This window comes from Scleropages formosus, chromosome 25 (assembly GCF_900964775.1).
Source record: "Scleropages formosus chromosome 25, fSclFor1.1, whole genome shotgun sequence".
Taxonomy (NCBI): domain Eukaryota; kingdom Metazoa; phylum Chordata; class Actinopteri; order Osteoglossiformes; family Osteoglossidae; genus Scleropages; species Scleropages formosus.
Window position 1 is genome coordinate 13803202 of NC_041830.1, and position 22462 is coordinate 13825663.

The 22462-nt window shown below is 49.2% G+C and overlaps 1 protein-coding gene across 2 annotated transcripts; it reads left to right on the forward strand.

Annotated features, from left to right (window-relative positions):
- Positions 1-4233: 4233 nt before the first annotated feature.
- LOC108921454 (long-chain-fatty-acid--CoA ligase ACSBG2-like) lies at positions 4234-21864 on the forward strand. 2 transcript variants are annotated; one of them, XM_029249332.1, is made up of 16 exons: positions 4234-4506; positions 10108-10222; positions 10425-10478; positions 10641-10753; positions 11991-12325; positions 12481-12569; positions 12694-12814; positions 13093-13173; positions 13463-13612; positions 13729-13905; positions 15574-15755; positions 15869-16111; positions 16583-16800; positions 16909-17048; positions 18984-19230; positions 19616-21864. In XM_029249332.1, the coding sequence occupies exons 2-16, from the start codon at positions 10131-10133 to the stop codon at positions 19720-19722; spliced, it is 2349 nt and encodes a 782-aa protein (XP_029105165.1). In that variant the 5' UTR covers positions 4234-4506; positions 10108-10130; the 3' UTR covers positions 19723-21864. The 2 variants fall into 2 exon arrangements, with proteins under 2 accessions (XP_029105165.1, XP_029105166.1); XM_029249333.1 differs by lacking the exon at positions 10425-10478 and having other exon boundaries at positions 4235-4506; positions 19616-21863.
- Positions 21865-22462: the final 598 nt, after the last annotated feature.

Consider the following 22462-nt stretch of genomic DNA (forward strand, 5'->3'; position numbering starts at 1 on the left):
AAAGATATAGATGTTTTTCTCTAACCTATGTTCTGCCCTTCCTTTATTATCATTAATGCGCATGTCCCGCAGCTGCTGTGACCTCTGACAGCCAGAAACAAAAGAATTTGGTTATTTATGACTGCATAAAAGGAGTATAATAACAAAAAACGTGAAGATGTATGCGGAGAACAGAACATAATACTTGTAAATCTAAATACTTTGGAACTTTTTGGGAAATTTACAGTGATAAATGGGTATATATGTGGACAAGAATGGGATGTATTGTGGCAATGTTGTGATGTGATATAAAGATTGCATGAGTCTGAGTTCTAAATCTATGAAAGTTAAAGGAAGGTTCATACTGTTGACAGTGAACCGCTGCGATGAAGAATTAACAGCGCTTTCCTCCACTGAAATACCCAAAGTACCTGTACTTAGCAGCGGCAAAATAAAGACTCATTTCAGCTTTTCTTCTCAGCAAAGGAACACCTGCCCAAACTGAGTGATTAACTTTATTTTTCTTTCCTTGGTAGGGAAAACGTGAGTTTCAGAAACATTTTTAAATTGAACTTGTAGCACAGGTTTAACATGTCAAAGGATCATTCTAGTGAAGCACAGCCCTTGAAATAAACGGCGGTTCTATTTATTGACTCAGTCCTTCCGAAACTATTTCTGTCTTCAAGTTGACATGAAGACCTTGTACTCATTGACTTTGCTGCCAGGGTGCTGGAAATGCTACTTCGCAAAAGGAGATGTCAGTACTTCTCTTGGAAATCAATAAAGTCTCTGCCAAAAAACAAAAAAAACAAGTCAGACGACTGTGTCTGGCTTCCCAAGAAGGTGGCAGCCGGAGGATGTTGTGCTGCTTTGTCAGGTGGGCTGATTCAGGAGGCCATTGTCTCCTTTACCTCGACGTCCTTCTTCATTTGGCAAAGGGTAATGGGCCGTAAAACAAAGTAAATGACGCGCCGCAGTTCAGTAAAAGACCATTCTTAGTCCAGTTGGTTTTGAAAAAAAAAATATCAGATACTTCCATCTTGCAATGGAGTACTTCAATGGGATTATTATTACATCCTAAAACTGGTATTTCCTCTTTTGGATTATTCAGAGGTCTCCCTTGTTCATGAAACCATCTTCATTATCCGTTAAATAAATTAATACAGGATTCGTGGAAAACGGGGGGGATATATGTTCACGGGGTACAGCAATTGCACTGCCTAGAAGAACTAATCCTGTAATCCTGCCTAAGTGTAAATAGGTAGAATAGTTCTGATGTTTATGAACAATAAGATAAATTAACGAACGCACTTCTTTTTGTTTCAGGCAGCTTGACTTATTTAGCCTCTTGCACTGAGATCCACGCTTTGGTTTGTTTCAAGATATGGCCAAGCCAACCGAAAGGAGGTGGTTTTCGCATTGTGGGCCCTGATGTAATTCGAAGAGAAACGGAGGACCACCACCTGCCGGCAGCACGCGTCTCTGACTGCACTTCTGCGGGGCAAACATCTCATGGGGATCTTCTCTCACTGTCCAAGAAAAACAGAGACGGTCGAGCCAAGTGACACCACATCAGAGGGACACGTCGGAAAGGGAACCCAGGAATGTACTGACTCAGCTGACAAAGTGACAGAAGAGTGTTGCTTAAATTGGTATTAATAAGATGGTAGTGGATATGGATCCATCAGAAGACCCTGGAGACCACGTCTGCAGTGCAACACAAGATTCACTGACGAACACCTCCTGGTGACACATGGGAATAAATCACAGTGAACGTCGTTCTTTTAGCGTTATAAGCGTGTCACTCATATGAGACCTCTGGCAATTCGCAGGGAATGGAAAGCATACTTACATACCCATTGTGAGCCATCATTGGGAATCTTAAAATACACCAATTTAATGACACGGGAGGGAGAGGATTCCTGCTGAGAATGTTGGAGCATAGAACAATCCAAAAAGTGGGAGGTTCTCAGATGGTACATTCTTTTTAAACACCAACAGAGTTTTTTTTTTTTTGTTCACAAACCTTTACCCAACAAAGGTGTCATTTTAGTGCAAAAACCCAAGAACTAACACTGAAAAATTTTAGTTAGTCACACTGCCAAAAATCACAGATTAGGAAAAATACATGTGATGATCAAAAAATATGGTATAACAATCATATTGCACTGAGAATAAGACTGAGGTTTTTAAATTATACCTGGTGTTACATCTATTTGTATTTTAATACAATGTATGATGCCGACTTATTCTTTAGCTCCAGAAACTGCAGAGCACAGAATTTTTATAAAAAGGTCATTTTTACGGTGGAGTGCCAGAAGGTGGCGCTATACCCTCAATATCAAGTATAAGACAATACGGCCCGAACATTATCGTTCAAATTTGGCTACTGCTGTACCATACAAAGCGAGTATCTGCGAGGTTACCAGAGACTCTGCGAGTTTAAAGCGAAACAGAAGAAATGCACTGTTTATTATTATGCTTTATACTTTTTCTTTGCATCTAGCATGAACGTGTAATATGTCGAGTTAAGTGTCATGAACTTCACATGATTCTTCTGGCACGTTCCATACGCCCTGGCTAGTAATAACACGTCGTTTGCTGCTTTGAGGCACTCTAAATGTAACTGTAAATAGAGTTACATAAAAGTGAAAACAGGTTGAATGAAAGGAAAGGAATGAAACGTTATTAATCCCAGAGGTATATGCGACACACATAGACACCTGTGACATATGTACACGCAAGCATGCGTAACTGGAAAAAGGTAGCGTGTTGCTTTAAGAGAGTGGAGCATTATGGGAAATGCAGGAAATTCCACGGAAGTGTCTGCCATATTGGTTGTTGTTATTTAACTGAATGATTTCAGAGAGAGCAGAGCAATTAGCAGGAAATGTTTACCTGATGGTGCTTTATGCGCATTTTGGCAGCAGAGCACAGTTACAGAAAGTTATTCACAGTGAATCCCTGCTTGGTTTATATTATTGCTCATGCTGTGAAGAACTGATCTTTTAAACAGAAATGTGGGAATTACCCTGGTTACTCCACCAACCCTGGACTTTTGGGGACAGAAAACTGCCCTGGGTTTTCCCAGAAAATAACACAAATTAACTTTTGACATTTTTTTTGGAACTGAGTGTGCTGAACATTAAGTTCCAAAAAAAAAACAATCATGGTTCCGCCAGATCACCTGGGTTTGGAGTGAAAACTCCTGTACCGCCTCTGCATCGATTGCAGGGCTCTGAATGAGCGCATTCAGTGTAAAAGAGCAGGAACAAATAAACTTTTTCGAAAGCTATGCATGTTCATGTTGGCTGAAATAATGAAAAAGAAATAAAAGCAGCGGGACACAGACAGTTACTGTAAGTCCTGGCCGCGGTGACGTCCATACACCCCATTTACCCCGCAGATACATCATGAGATGCTTCCAGGGATGCAGTCCAACTGTGACAAAAACTGCAAAAAAAAAAACAAACAAATAAATAAATAAGTACAATGAAATGTATTACATTTTTATTCATCAGAGGTTTATTCTACTCGGTTGCAGCAGCATACAGTATACGAAATACGTACACTCATGACATACGTACATACAGTTACGTGCTTCATATTTGTTGAAAAATCACTGCCTTTTATCGTCATAAAATGTGTTTTAGTTAAAATCCCACAACTTTTACAGCCCAAAGTGTTTCTACAGTAATGAAAATGTATTTGATGTTGCCTCCTCCTGCCATAAATTTACTGCAGTACTCTTACATATGTTTACTCATTTACCTGATGCTTTTTCTTCAAAGCACTGTCTGGTGTTAACCTATTTATAGATATTTACCCATTTAGACAGCTGGGTAATTTTACTGGAGCAATTGAGGGTAAGTAGTTTGCTTAAAGCAACCACAGCTAGAGGGGGGTTTCGAACCTACAACCTTCGGGTCCAAAAGCAGCCACTCTAGGAACGACACTAGCACTTGTGCTCACGCCTCTATATAGGATTCATCAGCTGTGTCCACATATAGTAGGTGTTACTTGGTATTAACGAGTACAAAGCGGAAGAATGAGGATGATGCCACATAGTGACACATTGATTGAGCCATATTAACGTTTCCCCTCTTTTTTTATAGAGAAATAGTTCACGTGTAGCAAGTTATTACATGTCACTTTTGCGGTCAGTGCGTATTGGCGCCGTAAAGAGGGAATCGCCTGAATTACTAAATATGAATGCTGCGGAAATATGAATAATGCGTCCGGTATGAGCGCAGTCATCATAGTAATTCATCTGTTTCAGTCAAGAGTCCGCTTTCCAACTGCTGCCCACTAGGCGTTGGGGTCCCGACCCTGAGCAGGCCGGTTTGCACCTCTTCCATTTCCTTCCGCACTTTTGAACGCAGATGAGGAAGGACAGAAACGAGGAAGCAGCGCGCCGGGTTCGAGGCACGTGAGCGCCACACCGCCGCGTCGCGCGACACAAGGCGCCCTTCGCTCTCACTCGCTTATTCCCGTTCTTATTATAACTACCTTCCTTCGGCTTTTCAGGTAAGATGAATTTATATTTTTTTATTTAGTTCGTTTATTTACTCATTTCTCATTCGCATCATGATGGGGAATAATACAATGTAGCAGTTTTTTTTTTTTTTTTTAAATTTACCTCATCGAAGTGTTCCTTAACCCGACGTCATCATGGTTTTAGAAATATTGCGAAGCACACATTTCTGACTTTGAGTTAATTTTTCCGTGTTCTTAAGTTTGGGTTGTTTTATCATGTAAAGCAGTTCCGCACTTTTTCGCGCCTCCTTCGCCGCGATCGGAGCGCGGCGAGGAAGTTCAGTTCTCAGCGGGAATCATTTCGGAAAGTAAATGTCTTACGGGTCCATTTTCCCTTTATTACATACTCTCTGTAGTCAAACCCGCTCGCAAGCCCCACTCCTGCGCCAGGCGCGCGTTCGCGGTAAAACCGGGCGCGTCCCCGACTGAGGAAATCGCCGGCGTCGAGTCCCCCTGGCGCCGGACATTCGCTTTATCGCCCTTTTACGCTGCTCGTTTGTTGTGTGTGTGTGTGTGTGTGTGTGTGAGAATCCAAGTATTCACCGTAGGTTCTAAAACAATACCAGGGCAGAGGGGGGGATTCGAACCAACAACCTTGCCGCGGTTGCCGGAGAATATTTTATAAACTCCAAGAAAACCTCCCCGGCGTAAGCGTGTATTTCTGCCTGCTGTCAGACCGCGAGACGCGTGGGTAAAGGTACCGGATCACTGCTGGGGATTCAGGTTCCGCATTTCTGGGCACTTTTTGTTGGGAGGAGGGCGTGTCCTTGCCCACCTCATTGACCCTATTAATTAAGTTAATTGAGCTAATTCACCTGATTGATTAAGTCACCGGAGCTTGAGCCCATTAACGATCCAGTTAGCCTACCCGACTGACTTCTTTCATCTCATTTAATTCATTTCCCGACTCACCTCATTTAGGACTTCATTGATTTAATCAATTATGTAATTGACCTCATTAATTCCCGACTGACCTCAGCACCTGGCGTCACCTTGGCCTTGTCAACCTGGCAACCTGGCCAAACTTCTTCCAACTTGGCTGTTTCTCTGTGGCTCGTGACCTTTTCAAAGGGCAGATGAGTCACGAAGAAGGTTTCAAGGATGAAATGCATTTCCTTATGAATTTGACAGTATTTGCCGTGATGTCCCCCCCACCCCCACCATGTTGTTACTCAGTGAGCGTCGGTACTAATACGGTTAAGGGTACGGGAAACATAAACAGCGATGAGCTCTGAATGCCAAGTGCAGCGAAGGACAGTAGTTTTTCCAGAAAAGTGAGATTCACTCAGCTTTTTTCATCCACTTGTGGTTCAGTCACGTCCAATATGGACCAAAACGAGACTCAGACCTTGGGCTGTGCAGCGTATGGTCAAAACACGGTCAGTGGTCAAGTGTTTTGCTGTTACTTTGCTGCTTGTCACCATATTTTGATTTTTGAAGATTCGTACGTTTATACGCGCGTGTGTGTATCTTGCTATATGTTCCTGCCTTGTGCTATTATAGGAATTTCCCAATTAACCCGAGGGAGAGTTTCCCTTAACGAGGACCAGTTATGCCAGTTTTATGCTATGCTGCATATTTAGAAACATTTTTGTTTTCAGTGGCGGGAATGTGAACGTGAAACTCGAATTTCGGAAGCGCGCGTTTGAGCCTGGCGTAACGGCAGCGATCCTGGGACTTGAGCTGGTGACCTTCTGGTTAAAAGTTCGCGTCCTTTTCCCACTACAGTAGCAGCTGACAATAAGGAGGGGGACGGGCCGAGCGAAAGGGCTGCGAACGATGCCTGCCGCACGTTTCTCTTTCTTTTTCTATCCCCAGGCACTCATCTGCTGCCCTGCACACACTCATTTGCCAGCAAACACATTGTTTGCCACTACAAATAAATTACTCATCACTATTATGAGCACATTTCAATTTGCTAAAGGGATGTTTGTAGTATCATTAACCTTTTTATACAAAGTAAAAAATGGTTGGTAGTTTGAATTTTAAACACTCTATTGCCAGGGGTCTGCTTTGGAAAATTGGTTTTAATTTATCATAATAATAGTGAGGTGAAATGGGGAGGGGGGGGTGAAAAAACCAGAAAAATCCAGCCTTAAGGATGGATGGTACCCTTTAGCTTCTTGTGTTGCTGTTTACTGGAAACTGAACGGCCCCAGTGCTGAGATGCGAAAATGCGAAAGCAGGAAGGCCGAGATATCGGTGTTTATTCCACCCAGGGGCCGTGTGGTTTGCGTCGGGGCTGAGCGATCAGAACGCGGAAAAGCCCTCGTTGCGTCCGGTACCTTCGATAATACCGTCCGCGTATTTCCACGTCACTCCTCCCGTCCCTGTCATTGCAATCGATCGAAATTTTTCGTCGAAATGCCGCCCTCAGCTTCCTTGGGTGTGTGTGTGGGAGAAAGAAAATTTCACAAGTACTTAATTTTTATGCCCAATGTCTTGCTGTGTATTTCCTCCTGTAGGTGTGTGTTCTGTGATTGAGGACTGGAAGTTTTAAAAAAAAAAAAAAAAAAAAACACTACTTTTGCATCCAAATAAAAGGCACAAATAGCCGATCGATCGGCGCAGCCTCTCGACGTGAGTCGTTACAGGTGCCAGGTTTGGCGGCTTTAGGGCTCCGTCACACTCGTACACGTGCCTCCGCGTCTCCGCACCCGTGACCGACCATCGTTTCGCTCATCTAGGCTGGTTGAAGTTACGCTTGTTTAACCAGGTTGTGGTCGTGGGAGCCGATGCCATGATGGCGAGGCCCGCTGGCTCCGGCGCCGAAGGTTATCAGTTCAGATCTCACTCGCTGCTGTCGTACCCTCCATCGAGGTATTTACCCCGAGTCGCTCCAGTAAAATTACCCAGCAGTATTATTGGTAAATATCTTAATATTGTAGGTTGCTTCAGAGGAACGTGTCAGCAGAATGAATAAACGTCACCAAGCAAGTAGGTGTCACCGAAAGCCGGAAATCGCCGCTTCGCCTCTTCCAGGGTCGTGGTCCGGAAAAGGAGCGGACCTGGATGGATTTAATTTTGCGTAGAAAACCGAGTTCCGGGCGATTGAAAGTTGAAACTGCGGCCGCCGAGGGAGCCGATGTTGGACGTGCGTCCGTCTGCCAGACGAAAGGTCAATGTCCTGAGAGCCGCTGACCAAGTGAACATCTTGTCGGTTCTCAATTTAACTTAAACCTGGTGCAAAGTGAGTGGCTGATTCTTCTTCCACTTAATTAGTCTTAAAAGTGCCCTTTAACATCTCGGCCCCGTTTGCCGGTGAGTCAACAGGGAATGGATGAGCGTACGCCCCCGGGGGGTCTCGAACGCAGCGAGGGCGGCTGCCGTTTCCTGCCCTCGGCTTCCTTCTGCCGCCCGCCGGTGACCTGTAGTAACCCCCCGTGGTGCGGCGCAGCGCGGTGCGGGAAGGCGATCGCCTTGACGCATCTGCCACGACACGCAGGAGAACGGGAACCCTCTGCCAAAGAGCCACGCCCCCTTCGCAAGCATGACAGGAGCGCCGTGGTGTGATCGCCCTGTCTGACCAATCGGGAGGCTTGCGAGGCATCGCAGGAATCCTGTCGGGGGGAGGGAACCGAGGATGGAGCGAGTGTACACAAAACCTGGCGTTTGGAGTGCGGGCGATGTGTAACGCAGCGCCGCGAGCCCGGCAACCGCGACGCGCACGTCTCCGCCGCCGTCTGGGCTCGCGTGCTCGGGGGTGGGGGGGAGGCATTGGCTTCCCCGATCGCCAAGCGAGAGCAAAATCGCTGAACGGGAAGGACCCCCCGGGGGGAGGATGCACCGTAAGTGTGTGTTTTCACAGTGTGTGGGACAGGGGTTGGAGTGTGTTCTTGCTTTTTTCACCCTGTTGAGCTGTTGACAGTTGGAAGCTTACAGGGGAAAATTGTGAATGTGACAGCAGGGGGGCGGAGACTGACTCGGCCCCGCCTCCCCTGAGCACAGATGGTGAGCACATCTGCGGGTGCTTGCTCGCCATCTGCAAAGTTCTTTGCAAATGTTCATGGGGTGAGGGGCTGTGTGTGTGTGTGTGTGTGTGTGTGTGTGTGTGTGTGTGTGTGTGTGTGTGTGTGTGTGCGCGCGGTTGATCATGATGATGTCATGTCGATTCAATGAGGATGTCATCTGCTACAGAATCATAGTCCCGGGGGGGGGGAAGGGGCACGTTGAACAACAGTTAGATGGACGGATCAGCAGGTTGACCGAGATCTCGCGGTGCCAAGCACCAGGATACACACACACACACACACACTCTGGGGCTCTCTGTCCCCCTGGATGACGTCCAGAGGCAGTTCACAGCCGGGGAGTTCCAGGCCTGGTTCTTGTCAATGGGCCTCTTCGTTGACCGTGTGTGTGTGTGTGAGGCAGCTGTGGCAGCTGCTTCGAGCCTCAGCGAGAAACCGCATTTCAGGGCCGCGTTCCCCCGCCTCCCATTTAGTCCCAGAAGTAACACCAGGTGGCTTCTGCTTTCGGACGTATTTCATATTTTTCTGTTTAATGCTTTACCTCTGACTTTAAAATGGTACCGAATCATAGTCATTTCATCACCGCAGTTATCAGGCTGTAGTGTGGCGGTTTGGCCTGCCGACTTTGGACCTGAAGGTTGCGGGTTTGCATCCCACTTCCAGCTGTAGTATCCTTGAGCAAGGTACTTACCCTAAATTGCCCCTGTAAAATTACCCACCCGGGTAAATAAGCGTCAGATAAATAAATTGACGTAAATACCGTATTAATGACCGTGTCTTGTGTTGGGTTCGTTTCCCTCGTCACTCCTGCAACCTCCTCTCCAGGCTAAGGTGAGGAATCGTGTTACGGGTCGAAGGGCAGCTGCGATTAATACGTTATTACCCGAAGAGAAGGAGACGGGAGCGCTTCCGGCCCTTCGGCACACACGGCGGTTGTTATCGCCGGCGGCGAGAGCCGCAGCGGGGCTGTTAAATATTTAGGGAGCCGTGACGGACGTCCGGCCCCCGGCGCCGTTTCCACGCAGGTGGACGCCGACAGAGAAAATGGGTTTGCGCTCCCGCACTGTGACCGCGGGGCCGCGGCCCGCGGGTGGGCTCGATGCACTTTAATGGCAGAGCGGCGGCCGCAAATGAGCCGCGTTATTTGTTCTCCGCGTGAACGGGTCTTTTTCGCGGAGACTAATGTACACGAACGAGGATTTGAAACGAGATTAAACATCTTTTAATTTCCGCATCCGGATTGTGTTCGTGTTCGCGTGGAGCCAGAGCCCGAATCGGTGATGGAAAGTGTTCGGAGGAGCGCTGGGCGAAGCAGTGGGGCGACTGGTAGGAAACACACCCTGACTTGGTCTCCTAAACACCGATACGGTTCGGGTTCGATCGCTTCGGCGGCGGCAAGTGGCCAGGCACGGTAGTTAGAGAGTCTTTCGCTGGCAATTAAAGGACGCAGGTTCAAATCCCTGCTCGTGCTTTTGTACCCTTGATCAAGGTACTCGCCCTGTAATGATACAGTAAAAATGACCCAGCTGTAGAAATGGGTACATAATGATTATAGCAATAATTATTACAATAATAAGCGTCGCTGTCGTAGCTGTGCTGTTGAAATGTCCCGTCTTCTCTGCAGTGACAATACCCGAGTCTGCTGACATGTCCGCTCCTTTGGCGATCGAGCCGGCCAAGGGCATCCGGATCTGTGGCCCCTGTGCCGCCTTCGATGACGAGGACGCCGCCCAGTTCTGGTAGGTCCCTCCGTTTTGCCTGTCGTCTAGTAGGTCGGTCGACCATGTCCATCATCTAGGTCCCTCTTCCTTGTCTCCTGGCTGGCCCCTCCCCTGTGTCAATCAATCTGATTGGCCCCTCCCCTTTGTTCATTATCTAGCAGGCCCCTCCCCCATGTCAGTCAATCTGATAGGCCCCTCTCCTCTGTTCATTACCTGATAGGCCCCTCCACTCTGTCCATCATCTGGCAGGCTCCTCCCCTCTGGCAATCACCTGGTAAACCATCCCCTTTTTCAGATCCCACCGTACCGCGGTCATTCTGCACCTCGGCCGATTTAACCAGCCTGCTGTAACCTCTCCCAGCTTCACTCGAGTTCATTAGCAAAATAACACACAGGATCGAGGTTGAAAGCCTGGGCTGCTGTGCACTTTCCCCAGCGACTTGTCCGAAGAAGAGTCGGCCTGCGACAAGGAAGAGTGGTCCGAGACCCCCGATGGCGCCGAAGAGGCCCCGGACGGCACCAAAGACACGCCGGTGGAGGAGCAGCGCGGTGAGCGCATGCACAGCATTCACACACACACACACAGACCTCATGCACTACGCAGCAGGGTGAGTACGTGCAAAGCTCAGCCGAGCGCAAGCCCGTGTTTGACCTCCTGTAAGAGGAAACGTCTGGCAGGAAGTTGAAAGCCACGTTGCGTTTGAACACAATGCACATCTCCCGTTCCACTTCCCCCTCCCCGCCCCCGGCCCGCTCCGCCCCCGTTTCCCCGTTTACGTTCGGGAAGAGAGACTTTCTCCCGGACGTTCCCACCGCATTCTCCCTGGGCGCGCGCGCGGCTCCCTGCCGAAGGCTGCCGCACGCAACTCCCGACGCGTCCCGGCTACCGTAGTACGACGACGACTCGCCGAGGTTCACGGCGAGGTCACAGAGGCGGCTGTTTTTTCCTCCGTGTGTGTGTGTTTGTGTGTGCAAGGAGGTGAACCCCCCCGCACAGTCTAACTCCGCAAAGAGCCAATTGAATCCTCTCTTTTTCATCTAGATTTACGTTAATTCGTTAACAGACACTTTTCCCCAAAGTGATTTTTAACTGGTATTTATCTGACACCTCTATCCCAGGTGACTTAGTGTGTTAGATACAGTACAGTAAACAAGTGGCAGTCATTCACACATCTATACAGCCGAGCACTAGAACACACACACACACACACGGAGCCATACACACATGCTCCTGGTGGTTTGGAGTCACAGATCGACGTGAAACACCCATCTCTGTTCCAGCAGTCAATCACAGCTGAGGACTGATGGGTCTCTTTCCAGCTTTCACACAAGCCCCTGTGTCCTCCTCCTCCTCCTCCTGATGTTGGCTCTGGGTTTGAGAAGGAAACTAAAGCGTAGCGTGTCCTGCTAACCGCAGAGCCGTTCAGAACTCTCCTGGCAGGGAGGTGTCAACCAAAGCAGCATCTGTACCGCTGGCTCGGCATCAGCTTCGATAAGGCGTCGCGGCTTTGCTCGGTTTTACTTTGACTCAAAGTGTTCGGCACGAGAGCGGTCGGGGGCCAGGGGTCGAACGGCGCGTGCACGGACGGGGAAGCCGACCCGCTCGCGTCCGACCCCGTCCACTTCTCCATCATCCCGGATACTGGGATCTTGAAGAATGGGTCATCCCAGGGGCTGATTTCCCTCCGTGCTGCTGAACGGAACCACCTTCCACCACTTAGCTCCTCCCAGGTCCACAGTGACCCCCACCTTTCTCTTGACTGCCGCTCTCTTTGCCCCTCCCCAGGTAACACCCATGGCCCCGCCCCTCCGGCCCAGGTCACCGCCCCTCCGGCAGAGGTCACCGCCCCTCCGGCACAGGTCACCGCCCCTCCTGCCTTGGCCGCCACCCCTGCCTTACCGCCGTGGACCTGCGGGCGCGACGGAGAAGTGAAGCTGCGGCTGTCCGAGTCCGGCCCAGCCTCGGCCCCCCCGCTGACGGTGCACGAGCTGTTCCTCCGGGCCGTGGAGCGTTTCGGGGACTGTACCGCACTGGCCTGGAAGGTGGGAGAGCGGTGGGAGAAACTTGCCTATCGGGAGTACTACCGGCGGTGTCGGACAGTGGCCAAGGCCTTCCTCAAGGTGAGCGCACTCGCGCCCCGAGTGCCGCCCTTTGGACTTTACCCAGTTTACCTAGTTTACTCCGACTTTACCCAGTTCGCCTTACGAGGTATAACGGCAGAGTAGCGCAAGACATTGAAATTTGTCCGAAGCGACTTACCGTGATTATTATGCAGCTGGGCCTGGAGCGGTACCACGGTGTGGGTATCCTGGGATTCAACTCTCCGGAGTGGTTCATGGCCGATATCGGCGCCATCCTGGCTGGGTGAGTCCGTCCTCGGAGGGGTCCAGTGAAGGGGCAGCGGTGCGGCACAGACATAGGAAGGGCTGCGCTAACTAACTCTGCCAAACCCCCCACCCCACCCCACCCCCATCGGTGTCCATTACAGAGGCTTTGCTGTGGGCATCTACACCACCAACTCCCCGGAGGCGTGTCAGTACGTGGCGGAGAATTGCCAGGCCAACATCCTGGTGGTGGAGAACCACAAGCAGCTGCAGAAGATTCTGCAGGTAGGGAACAGAGTAAGGGGTCTGCCGGGCCCTCATCAGGGGCCCCGTCACGGGGTCTGCCTCGCACCTTGAGCCACCTCACGGCACTGTGGAGCGAGATGAGTTTTACCATGCTGTACCGTGCTGTCTGTAGTTTACAGCAGCGATGTCCAAGTGTTCGGACGAGGTGTTCGCGTGTGTTCTCGGAGCGGGATTTCCAACACATCTGTTTGTGCAGGGTCACGTTGTGTAAGGCGCTTCCCTTTAGTCGCAGCCTCCTAACTGTGCTCCTGACGCAGGTTCGAGACAAACTGCCAAACCTGAAGGCCGTAATCCAGTACAAAGAAGCACTGAAGGAAAAGCAACCAAATTTGTTCACGGTCAGTTTTATTTTTGAATAAATATTTATTTTAAATATTGAGAATGTTGAGTCCTCTGTACTTACTGGTTTGGGGGCAGGAGGAAGCGTGATCTATATTTACTGCTACCGGTAGGGTATTTTTAACACTTCCTCTCAAACTGCAACGGTTCTGTAATGCTGAGCTGCGTGTTTTCCGTATGTCGCAAGAAATGGTGCCGCGCGGTATCTGCCCCGCTTCTTGACCTTTCAGGGTCACCCCAGACTGTTCTCACACGCGGAATACAGAACAACTGATTTTGTCTGCTTAGTGGGCGGAGCTAATGGAGATGGGCCGCGACGAGCCCGACGGCCCGCTGGACGGGATCATCGCCTCCCAGAAGCCCAACCAGTGCTGCACGCTTATCTACACATCGGGCACCACGGGTCAGCCCAAAGGCGTGATGCTGAGCCATGATAATGTGAGTGACCCGCCCACCGATGCTCCGCCCACCGGACGCACTGTCGGTCAGGCTGTCGGTGCCCGGGTACGATCCTGATTTGCTTTTCCCACGGGACTGGGCTTGTCTCTCTCCAGCTCACCTGGACGGCGTTCGCCACCAGGGAGACGGTGCGCCTGCAAGAAGCGGACGTCTTCCCCGAGATCGTCATCAGCTACCTGCCGCTCAGCCACATCGCCGCGCAGATGATTGACATCTGGCTCACCATGAGGGTCGGGGGAGCCGCCTACTTCGCCCAGCCGGATGCCCTTAAGGTGAGCTGGGGGGTGCGTTCACTGCACCCTGTTTCTGCTGTGGCGGTGAACGGGGGGGGGGGGGGGGCGTGATGGCACAGCAGGGTTCAGCTGGTGCCCGCTGTATGGCAGGTCTGGAGCTAGAGCCCTGCTTGGGGGGCCCTGTGACAAACTGGCGTCCAGTCCTTATGGTAATTCATCCATTTATACAGGTGGGTATTTTTTACGAGAGCCATTCACGGTAAGTACCTCGATCAAGGGCGCACACACACACACACACACACACACACACACACACACACACATTGACTGAAACTGCTTGTCCTAAGCGGGGTTGCAGCAAGCCAGAGCCTAACCTGACAACATGGGACATAGGGCTGGAGGAGGAGGGGATACACCCAGGACGGGACGCTAGTCCACCACAAGGCGCCACAAGGCACCCCAAGCGGGACTCGAACCCTAGACCCACCAGAGAGCAGGACCCGGCCAAGCCCGCTGCGCCATTGCACCTCCCGTTGATCAAGCGTACTACAGCGGGAAATGGGATTCGAACCCAGGCCCTCATGGTGTAACGCGGTGGCTCTTATTACGACACCACATGCCGGCCCGCTGGTATTTCACGGTATTGTGTAATTGTCATTGCATCGTTGTAAATGATTAGCAAAGAACACACAGGAGTGTTTTTTTGGGTGAAGCTAAAGCTGATTTCCACTGTATGTGTGTGTAAGGTTTGTAACGGGAGAGATATACACTCTGCCTCTGCCTCCCCTCCCACACACATCACTCTTGAGTTTAACCTCAGAGAATCCCAAAGAACAGAGGGATACCTACACTGAGTGTATTGTGTGAGCCTGTTGTTGAAAAGATACACACACACACACACACACACACACGCACACGCCCTGGTTCTTCTGACTCAAACTCATCAGTCCCCATGGCTGCCCAGGCTGTGCCTCCGCACACCACCCACACGCCGCTGCCTCCAATCTCTTTAAATCAAGCCAGTCATGTTATGTAATTAAGGGGAGATTAGCCGAGCCCTGCGGGGGAATTAATTAAGCGCCGCACGCGGAGTGCTGAGCTGCCCCTCGCCTGCCGTGCACCGTTACACCGCCACCGCTGTTCCCATCCGGCCAACCCGCCACGGGTCCGACCGCATCGGCTTCAGCCGGTGACGGCCAACGGACAATCGAACAAATAGACGCCGGCCTTCGGGCACCACGTCGTTCACAGCTGCACCGGCTGTCCCGCAGCGTACTTCTGTGCTGCTGGTGACAAGAGGCAGCTGGTCCGCATAACTTTGCTAGGGCACCGCTGACAGTGGCTTCACATCCCAGAAGAGCTCCTTCTCTCTTGGTGCTCCTGTTCAGACACACAGATGACCTCATCCCAGATCAGGTGTGATATTTGACCCCGGGTGTGTTTCGTTGTGGTCACCCGGGTGCTGCTCTGTATTTTATGGGCTTCCAGGGGGTTTCCAAGCAGCCCAGTACGTTGTCGCTCGGGGAGGCCGATTCGTTGTTCTAGAATATTCTCTGAGCCAGCATGGAAGTCCCCTGGTCCTTCGGTACAGAGGAGGACAGCAGGAAGCCCCACCTCGAACCGCTCACCCTTGATGTCTGCTGCGGAGTGCTAAGCCCTCCCCCGACATGTCCCCATTAACCTGAGTCTATGTCCCCCCCGCCCCAGGGCTCGCTGGGCAACACGCTGCGGGAGGTGCGGCCCACGGCCTTCATGGGCGTGCCCCGCGTGTGGGAGAAGATGCAGGAGGCCATGAAGGCGGCCGGGGCCAAGTCGTCGGCCGTGAGGAGGAAGGTCGCCGTGTGGGCCAAGGGTGTCGGGCTGCACGCCAACATGAGCAGGATGCAGGGGTGAGACGAGGACCACGCGCTCGCCCATCTGTTGTTGCTGTAGTAGCAGATCCACTCTCGCTAACCCCCCCCCCCCCCCCCCCCCCCCCCCCCCGCCTTCCTCCCCACCCCAGCAACGGTGCCATTTCGAGAAGACCACTCAACTACCGGCTCGCCAGGAAGCTCGTGTTCGGCAAGGTGAGGAAGGCGCTCGGTCTGGACCGCTGCACCAAGTGCTACACTGGAGCGGCACCCATCTCCAAGGAGACGCTCGAGTTCTTCCTCAGCTTGGACATCCCTGTGTACGAGCTGTACGGCATGAGCGAAAGCACGGGTCCTCACACCATCTCCTTGCCCGAGGCCTTCCGCCTCACCAGGTGCGCCCCCCCCCCTCCTTCTCATACCTTTCAACAACCTGATCCAGGCTCAGTGTCCGCATTCAGTGTCACTTCGGTCCTTATCTCACATTTTATTGTGGCTATTTTATTGCCTTGGCATTTAAACAGCTGTGTGGTTCCTGTATGGTTAGTTACCCTGCTCAAGGGTACAGCAGCAGGGTCAGTTTCTCGTTGGGAACTGGAAACTTGAATACTGTCCAGTCCCCTTGACCACTGTGATCTTGACCGCTGTCTCTCCAGCTGCCCACGTAACAGTGTGTTTTTTATTGTGGTGGTGTCATCTGGTATCATTTAGAGGGGATGCCCTCTAAAATACACACCTCGTTTTGAGCGTCACTCGTTTCACGCGAAACTCATGCTTGTTTTATGAGCGTTATGCAATGCTGAGTGAGCCCAGGGTGTTTGTTAAAGAGAACGAGGCGCTGAGCAGCTGTTCTCCTGCCCCGGCAGCTGCGGGAAGGTGATGCAAGGGTGCCAGTCAAAGATTGCCAATCCCGACAGCGAGGGCATCGGCGAGATCTGCTTCTGGGGCCGCCATGTGTTCATGGGCTACCTAAATATGGTCGAGAAGACGGAGGAGGCGCTGGACTCCGAGGGCTGGCTGCACTCGGGGGATCTGGGTAAACACGATGAGCAGGACTTCCTTTTCATCACCGGACGCATCAAAGGTGGGAAGCCCATCCCCAGTCTCCCTAGAACCCCACTTGCCGGAAAGTGCGTGGCCCCTAACCTGCACGTGTGTGTGTGTGTGTGTGTGTGTGTGTGTTTGTTTCCAGAGCTGATCATCACAGCAGGAGGGGAGAACATCCCACCGGTCCCCATCGAGGACGCGGTGAAGGAGGCCATGCCGCTCATCAGCAATGCCATGCTCATCGGCGACAAGAGGAAGTTCCTCAGCATGCTGCTCACTGTGAAGGTGCGGACCTTGAGCCGCCTGCAATTATTTACCCATTTATACAGCTGGGTTATTTTTTTTATTATTTTTTTTTTAAAAAACTTTATTTAGTAAAGTTATCAATAATACACAACCAAAACAACACATTAAAATCCACAATCCAACCTACCCAATACCATTTTCCTACAGCTGGTCAACAAAAGCTGCTAAGCAACCATTACATAAAACACATTATCAAGACAAAGTCTTTCCCATGACAATCCCTTTCTGACATCAAAAAATACAACTGACCCATGTCTTCCCCACACCAACATACCCAAAAGGACTGTCCCCCAGTGGCAGCTCAGCTGAAGTCGTCATCTTAATACATGCTTCCTTCAAAACGCATAAAATACTTCTAAATTACAACATAAAACTTGGTCATACCCCTAAAACCAGACAAATAAATACAGAACAAACATACACATAAATAATCAATATAAAACTCAGTGCACAAAACCACATAGTAAAACAAAGCCGTTAAAATCTATGAGTAACACTTATACAAATAACCCATATAAGTTAAAAATATTAGTTAAAAGTGCACAAACCCAGACCACTAAAATCTGTGAATAAATACTGCACAACTAAGAAACCACACAAACAAATATAAAAAAATAAATATACAAAGGGGTAAGATACAAGAAAGTACAATATGTTTTAAAAGAACGTAGTTCCATAAAGCAAACGTCCATCCTCAGAGCTTCAAACACATTTATCCACGAGGTCTTTCCATCTGTCTTTTGCCTCGTGGTAGCCCCAGGCAATCCGATCCCGCTTTATTCTGAACTTCAGTTCAGCTCGAATCTTCAAAAAGGCACCGTAAGCTCCCATTTTCAACCCCTTTCGGACAAGGTTAATACGTGCATTCCACAATTCTTTCTTTGTCAAACTCACAATCAACCAAATCCTACCAGAGGTTGCCTTACTTGCCTTGGGGGACAGTCCCTTCATGATATTATCAAAGGTCAATGCTATCTCGCCATCTCCGTCAAGTCAGGGTAAGTACCTTGCTCAAGGGTGCTGCAGCAGGACGGGGGTTTTGAACCTGCAACCTCTGAGTCCAAGGGAAGTTCCTCCAACGGTTACCAGCAATGTCTTGAAATGTGCCTACAATGTATAAATTGGGCATCTCAACGGTCCTCATAGTTTACGCTCCCATTAAGACCCGAACCTTCAAATGTCCCTTTTTTCTGGTTTTTCAGTGAGCACTTTTTCAATGATTTGCACAGTGGTTGTGATCTAACTGGTCAGAAAGGGTCAATCCTGCCACCTAGTGGTCACATTACGTCATGATTTGAAAGAACTCCATCGCACGTGTCGGACACTCATTGAGACTCATTTAACATAACAGAACAACATTAAAGTAACAGAGTAATTTTAAAGTAAGAAAGTTTGAAGAAAACAGTACAACATTCTCAGACATATGTTTGAAAATGTTTAATATGAGCACAGAAGTGGAGAGAGCTGCAAGATTTGGTATAAATGGGACTAACTGGTAACCTTTTAAAAAATGTGTTACTTTAGGAAATATATTATTTTTCTATTGCAAAGTCTTAACTATAGTCTGTTAGTTTAGTAGCTGGATGCCAATGGTGGAATTTTAATGTCCATTGAGCTGTGGATATGGGTTATAATGTGCACCACACAGGTTGATAAAGGGCAGTTCTTGAGGGAAAAAGCTGTTTTTATGCCTTGTTGTTTGAGCTCTAATGTTTAAATTAAATGTAATTATGTATTGTAATTGTAATGTAATTAAAAATATAATGCTTTTTATACAAGTGCAGTAACTTGCTGTAAAGACTGCGTATTTTACTGCTCTATATGTACAGTAGTTTTGTAGTTTTGTTGCAGCACAACTACGCCCCCATGTGGTGGAATGTTAAAGGCTCCCCTGACTCGGTCTCCTCCCCACAGTGTCAGGTGAACGCAGACACCGGCGCCCCGGAGGACGAGCTCACGCCCGAGGCTGTGGATCTGTGCCGCAAGATGGGCAGCAGCGCCGACCGGGTCTCGGAAATTGCGGGCGGGAAGGACCGCGTCGTCTACAGCGCCATCCAGAAGGCCATCGACTGCGTGAACGAGCGAGCCACATCCAACGCCCAGCGCATCCAGAAGTGGGCCGTGCTTGGGTGTGACTTCTCCATCCCTGGTGGGGAGCTGGGTAAGGACTGAGTGCTGGAGTCTTGTGCGTCCCCCCGCCATCTCAAACTGACACGTTTATTAATTTAGTCGACAGAAACATAAAGATGATCATATAGACCTTGAATGCTAAGAGGGATTCAGCAGCTCTGAGGGACAGAGGGAGGTCATTGCACCACGATGGAGGCAAAACACAAACTGCAGACTTTTGATTTTGTACCCTTTGCGGGTGGGTCCACCAAGCAGCCAGAGGTGGACAAGCACAGCACGCTTGCTGGGTTGGGAGCGCTTAGTTGACGCCATCACGAGTCCCTGTCAGCGGATTTTTATTTTATTCTATTCTTTCATTTCTGTCTCTTAAAGTGACTGGTGTGTTCACTGCTAAGCCTCTTCTCCTCCTCCTTCAGGCCCCACCATGAAGCTGAAGAGGCCCGCAGTCATGAGCTTGTACAAAGGGCAGATCGAGGCCTTCTACAAAGAAGCGGCCTCAGACAACGCAGCGCCCCCTAGCTGAGAGTGTGCGCCCGACACGGCCGACCCCCCCTCGCCCCTGCTGTGCCCATCGGGGACAAAACGTCCGAGCCGGTTACACGCAAACACACTTCAGCAAACACTGTCCACAGAGACTCCGATCAGCGCTAGCACGGCCGACGCTTTATGGCTGTTTTCTGTGAAAAACACAACAGTCGAATATTACTGCATTGTTTGTTTATATTGTAAATGAAAAGGTAACAACAAACAATACAAAATATTTTCAAGGGATATTTATTACCAATGGATTGCTGTAATTACGTATGATAAGTGCATAATAAATGTCGGTTGTTATGTGTCCTTTAGGGCAGGTTTTGGGAAAATTTCCCTTTTTTTCGAGCCGTGGCTGCCGGGTTTCACGATACTACTCGAGCAATGCGGGCCACGAAGGAGGAGGTCCGTTTCACCTTTGTCCTCTGTGAGAGAAGGACAGAAACGGAGGCCAAATGAGTCCTTGCGCATCCCTACAATATCATCCTTTGTGTTTTTATTAAGGCTGTTGTGATGCTGCGGTCATATTCTGACCCTTTCGTGCCAAATAATCTGCTTGGTAAATAACTCTCCGGTATGGCATAGGTTTCAGGCCTGGTGCCGCAGGCCTGCTCTATTCGCTGGCTCTTGCTTAACGAGATTTGCCCAGACTGGTACCAGAGGATATTTTTCCAACTACTCACGGTACTGGATCATAATTACGTTGGCATTTTATGATTATTTTAAGGGACAAAAGTAACATACGTCCAAAAGCCGGTTCGGAGGTCGGAATTCAGCCAGGGAGCAAATAATGATAAATTACGAGTTCAGTAGGAGCAGGAACCGGCACGCAGAGCGATTTGCCCAAAACAGCACTGTGACCAAGAAGCGTGGGGGACAGTAGGGCTGGGTGAAGGGTTTGCGTGCCGATAACCCCAAGCGAACGCCTGGGTTGGACCCGCGGCATGGGCCGTGCACATCACAGCATGCAAACAAGCATCCGCTTCCCTTAGTTGCCTTTCCGTGTTGCGTTGCGCCCGTGGGTTGGTTGAGCAAAATGTGTTTTATTCCCCCCCCCATTTTCAGTCAACCAAAGTAATGTGCATTTCTTCAAATATAAAACGATGCAGCAGGGTTTTTTTTTAAAAAAAAAAAACAAAATTGTGTCATTTCGTTTTGCCTTTTTTTTTTTTTTTTTTTTTAAACTGCGATTTAGTCTGAATGTGTATTGGGAAGAGCTTGTGTTCGTGCAGCAGGGAGTGCCTGGCCCTCGCCGTCGGGCTGAACGTGAATGTGATAGATCTCTGATCCCGGTCAGTTTGGAGCCCGCGTGACCCCCACCCCCCGCGGTGTCCTGTTTTTCCCGCTTCTTCTCATAGGCCTGCGCTCTTGCCGTTTCTGCTCCAGCTGAACCCTCCGTCAGCACAAGCAAGTCAAAACAAGTGTCCAGATGAGCTGCCCGTCTAAGTTGAGACGAACCTTCAGACGACCTTGTTTAAGGCCCATCAATGAGCTTATCGTTCTGCAAACGTCCCCGTAACTTTTCCTAAGGATCTGTCACTTTTTCCAGGTATGAGATGCAAACTGCTGACAGGAAATATTGTGGCTGTCTTAAGTTTTTTTTTTTTTTTTTTTTAAGTTCTTAATCAAGAGGCTGGGTAGAACATGAACCAAGTGAGATCTCAAAACTCAAACAGCAGTCCTTGCATACAGATGCATGTCCATATTTTTATTGCTGTACACCACAGGGACAAGACCCTTGTAATGTTTTCATTTTTTTGTGTGTAAATGCCTTTAAAGCTGTCATTATTTCACTCAAAGCCCCCCCGCTCCTGTCTGACTTGTGTGCGATTGCTTTGCTGGAGGGTCGGGCGCTTAAGAGCCGTGCGCGCTTCTGCGTCTGGTTTCAGCGCCACCTCTGAGCATAAAACAAACGTTAACTGTGACGAAGGGCTTTATTTGTCTTCTGCGTTTTCAAAAATGTGGGAAAGATGCCGGCGCTGGGTGTGGACCTGACTTGTCCCTCAAAAGTGCTGACATTGTGACTTGTGATGTACTTTCGCATTCAGCTAGCTGGAAATGTGCACCGAATGTGAAAACTGTTTACTCTCTGTGGAACTACATGTAATAAATGGTCATTGAGTATTAATTTAAGTATTTCTTCCACTTTCATATATAGAGTATTTTTTTTTTCCCCTAAAGGTTCACTATTATTTGAAAATGATGTAAAACTGTTCATAAACAGTTCAGTTGTTGCTTTAATTTATTATTTTAATTTATTGCCATCTAATTTAAATACTGTGGTCAACAACCCTTTAACACAGGTAACTAATGTGGAATTTAAATTTGCTAAAACTGTTGTAGCAGTTGTCACCACCTATTCTTGAAAATGGGTTCCATCCTTTGACCAGGAAGTACTTTGCACTCTCAAGGGCTGATGGGACTTGTAGTCTGCAGTGGATTCGACCACACAGCAGTGAGAGCATCTTCTTTCATTTCCAGTTTCTTTGGAATCCCTTCCTTGTCATTAAAAGGTATAACTGCCAGCTGTACTCGAAATTTATACCATATCGCCACCTCTACAGAGGCTGCCATTTTAAACATAAGCATAAATAAAAGTCTTTTCGGCTCCCTTTTTCTCGTTTTCAGCAGAAAGGCTTACTGATAATCACAGCACAGAGGTTTCCACCAAAGTCCTCAGCTCCAGTTGGAGCATTTAGGATGATGCCAAGAGAAACTTTATGCTAGCTGTA

Excerpts from the sequence above, each read along its gene's own strand:
- LOC108921454 (XM_029249332.1), top strand. The coding sequence starts at position 10,131 with ATGTCCGCTCCTTTGGCGATCGAGCCGGCCAAGGGCATCCGGATCTGT. Across the intron at positions 10,223-10,424 it reads GAGGACGCCGCCCAGTTCTG|GCCCCTCCACTCTGTCCATC; the intron begins GTAGGTCCCTCC and ends ATTACCTGATAG. Across the intron at positions 12,815-13,092 it reads AGCTGCAGAAGATTCTGCAG|GTTCGAGACAAACTGCCAAA; the intron begins GTAGGGAACAGA and ends CTCCTGACGCAG.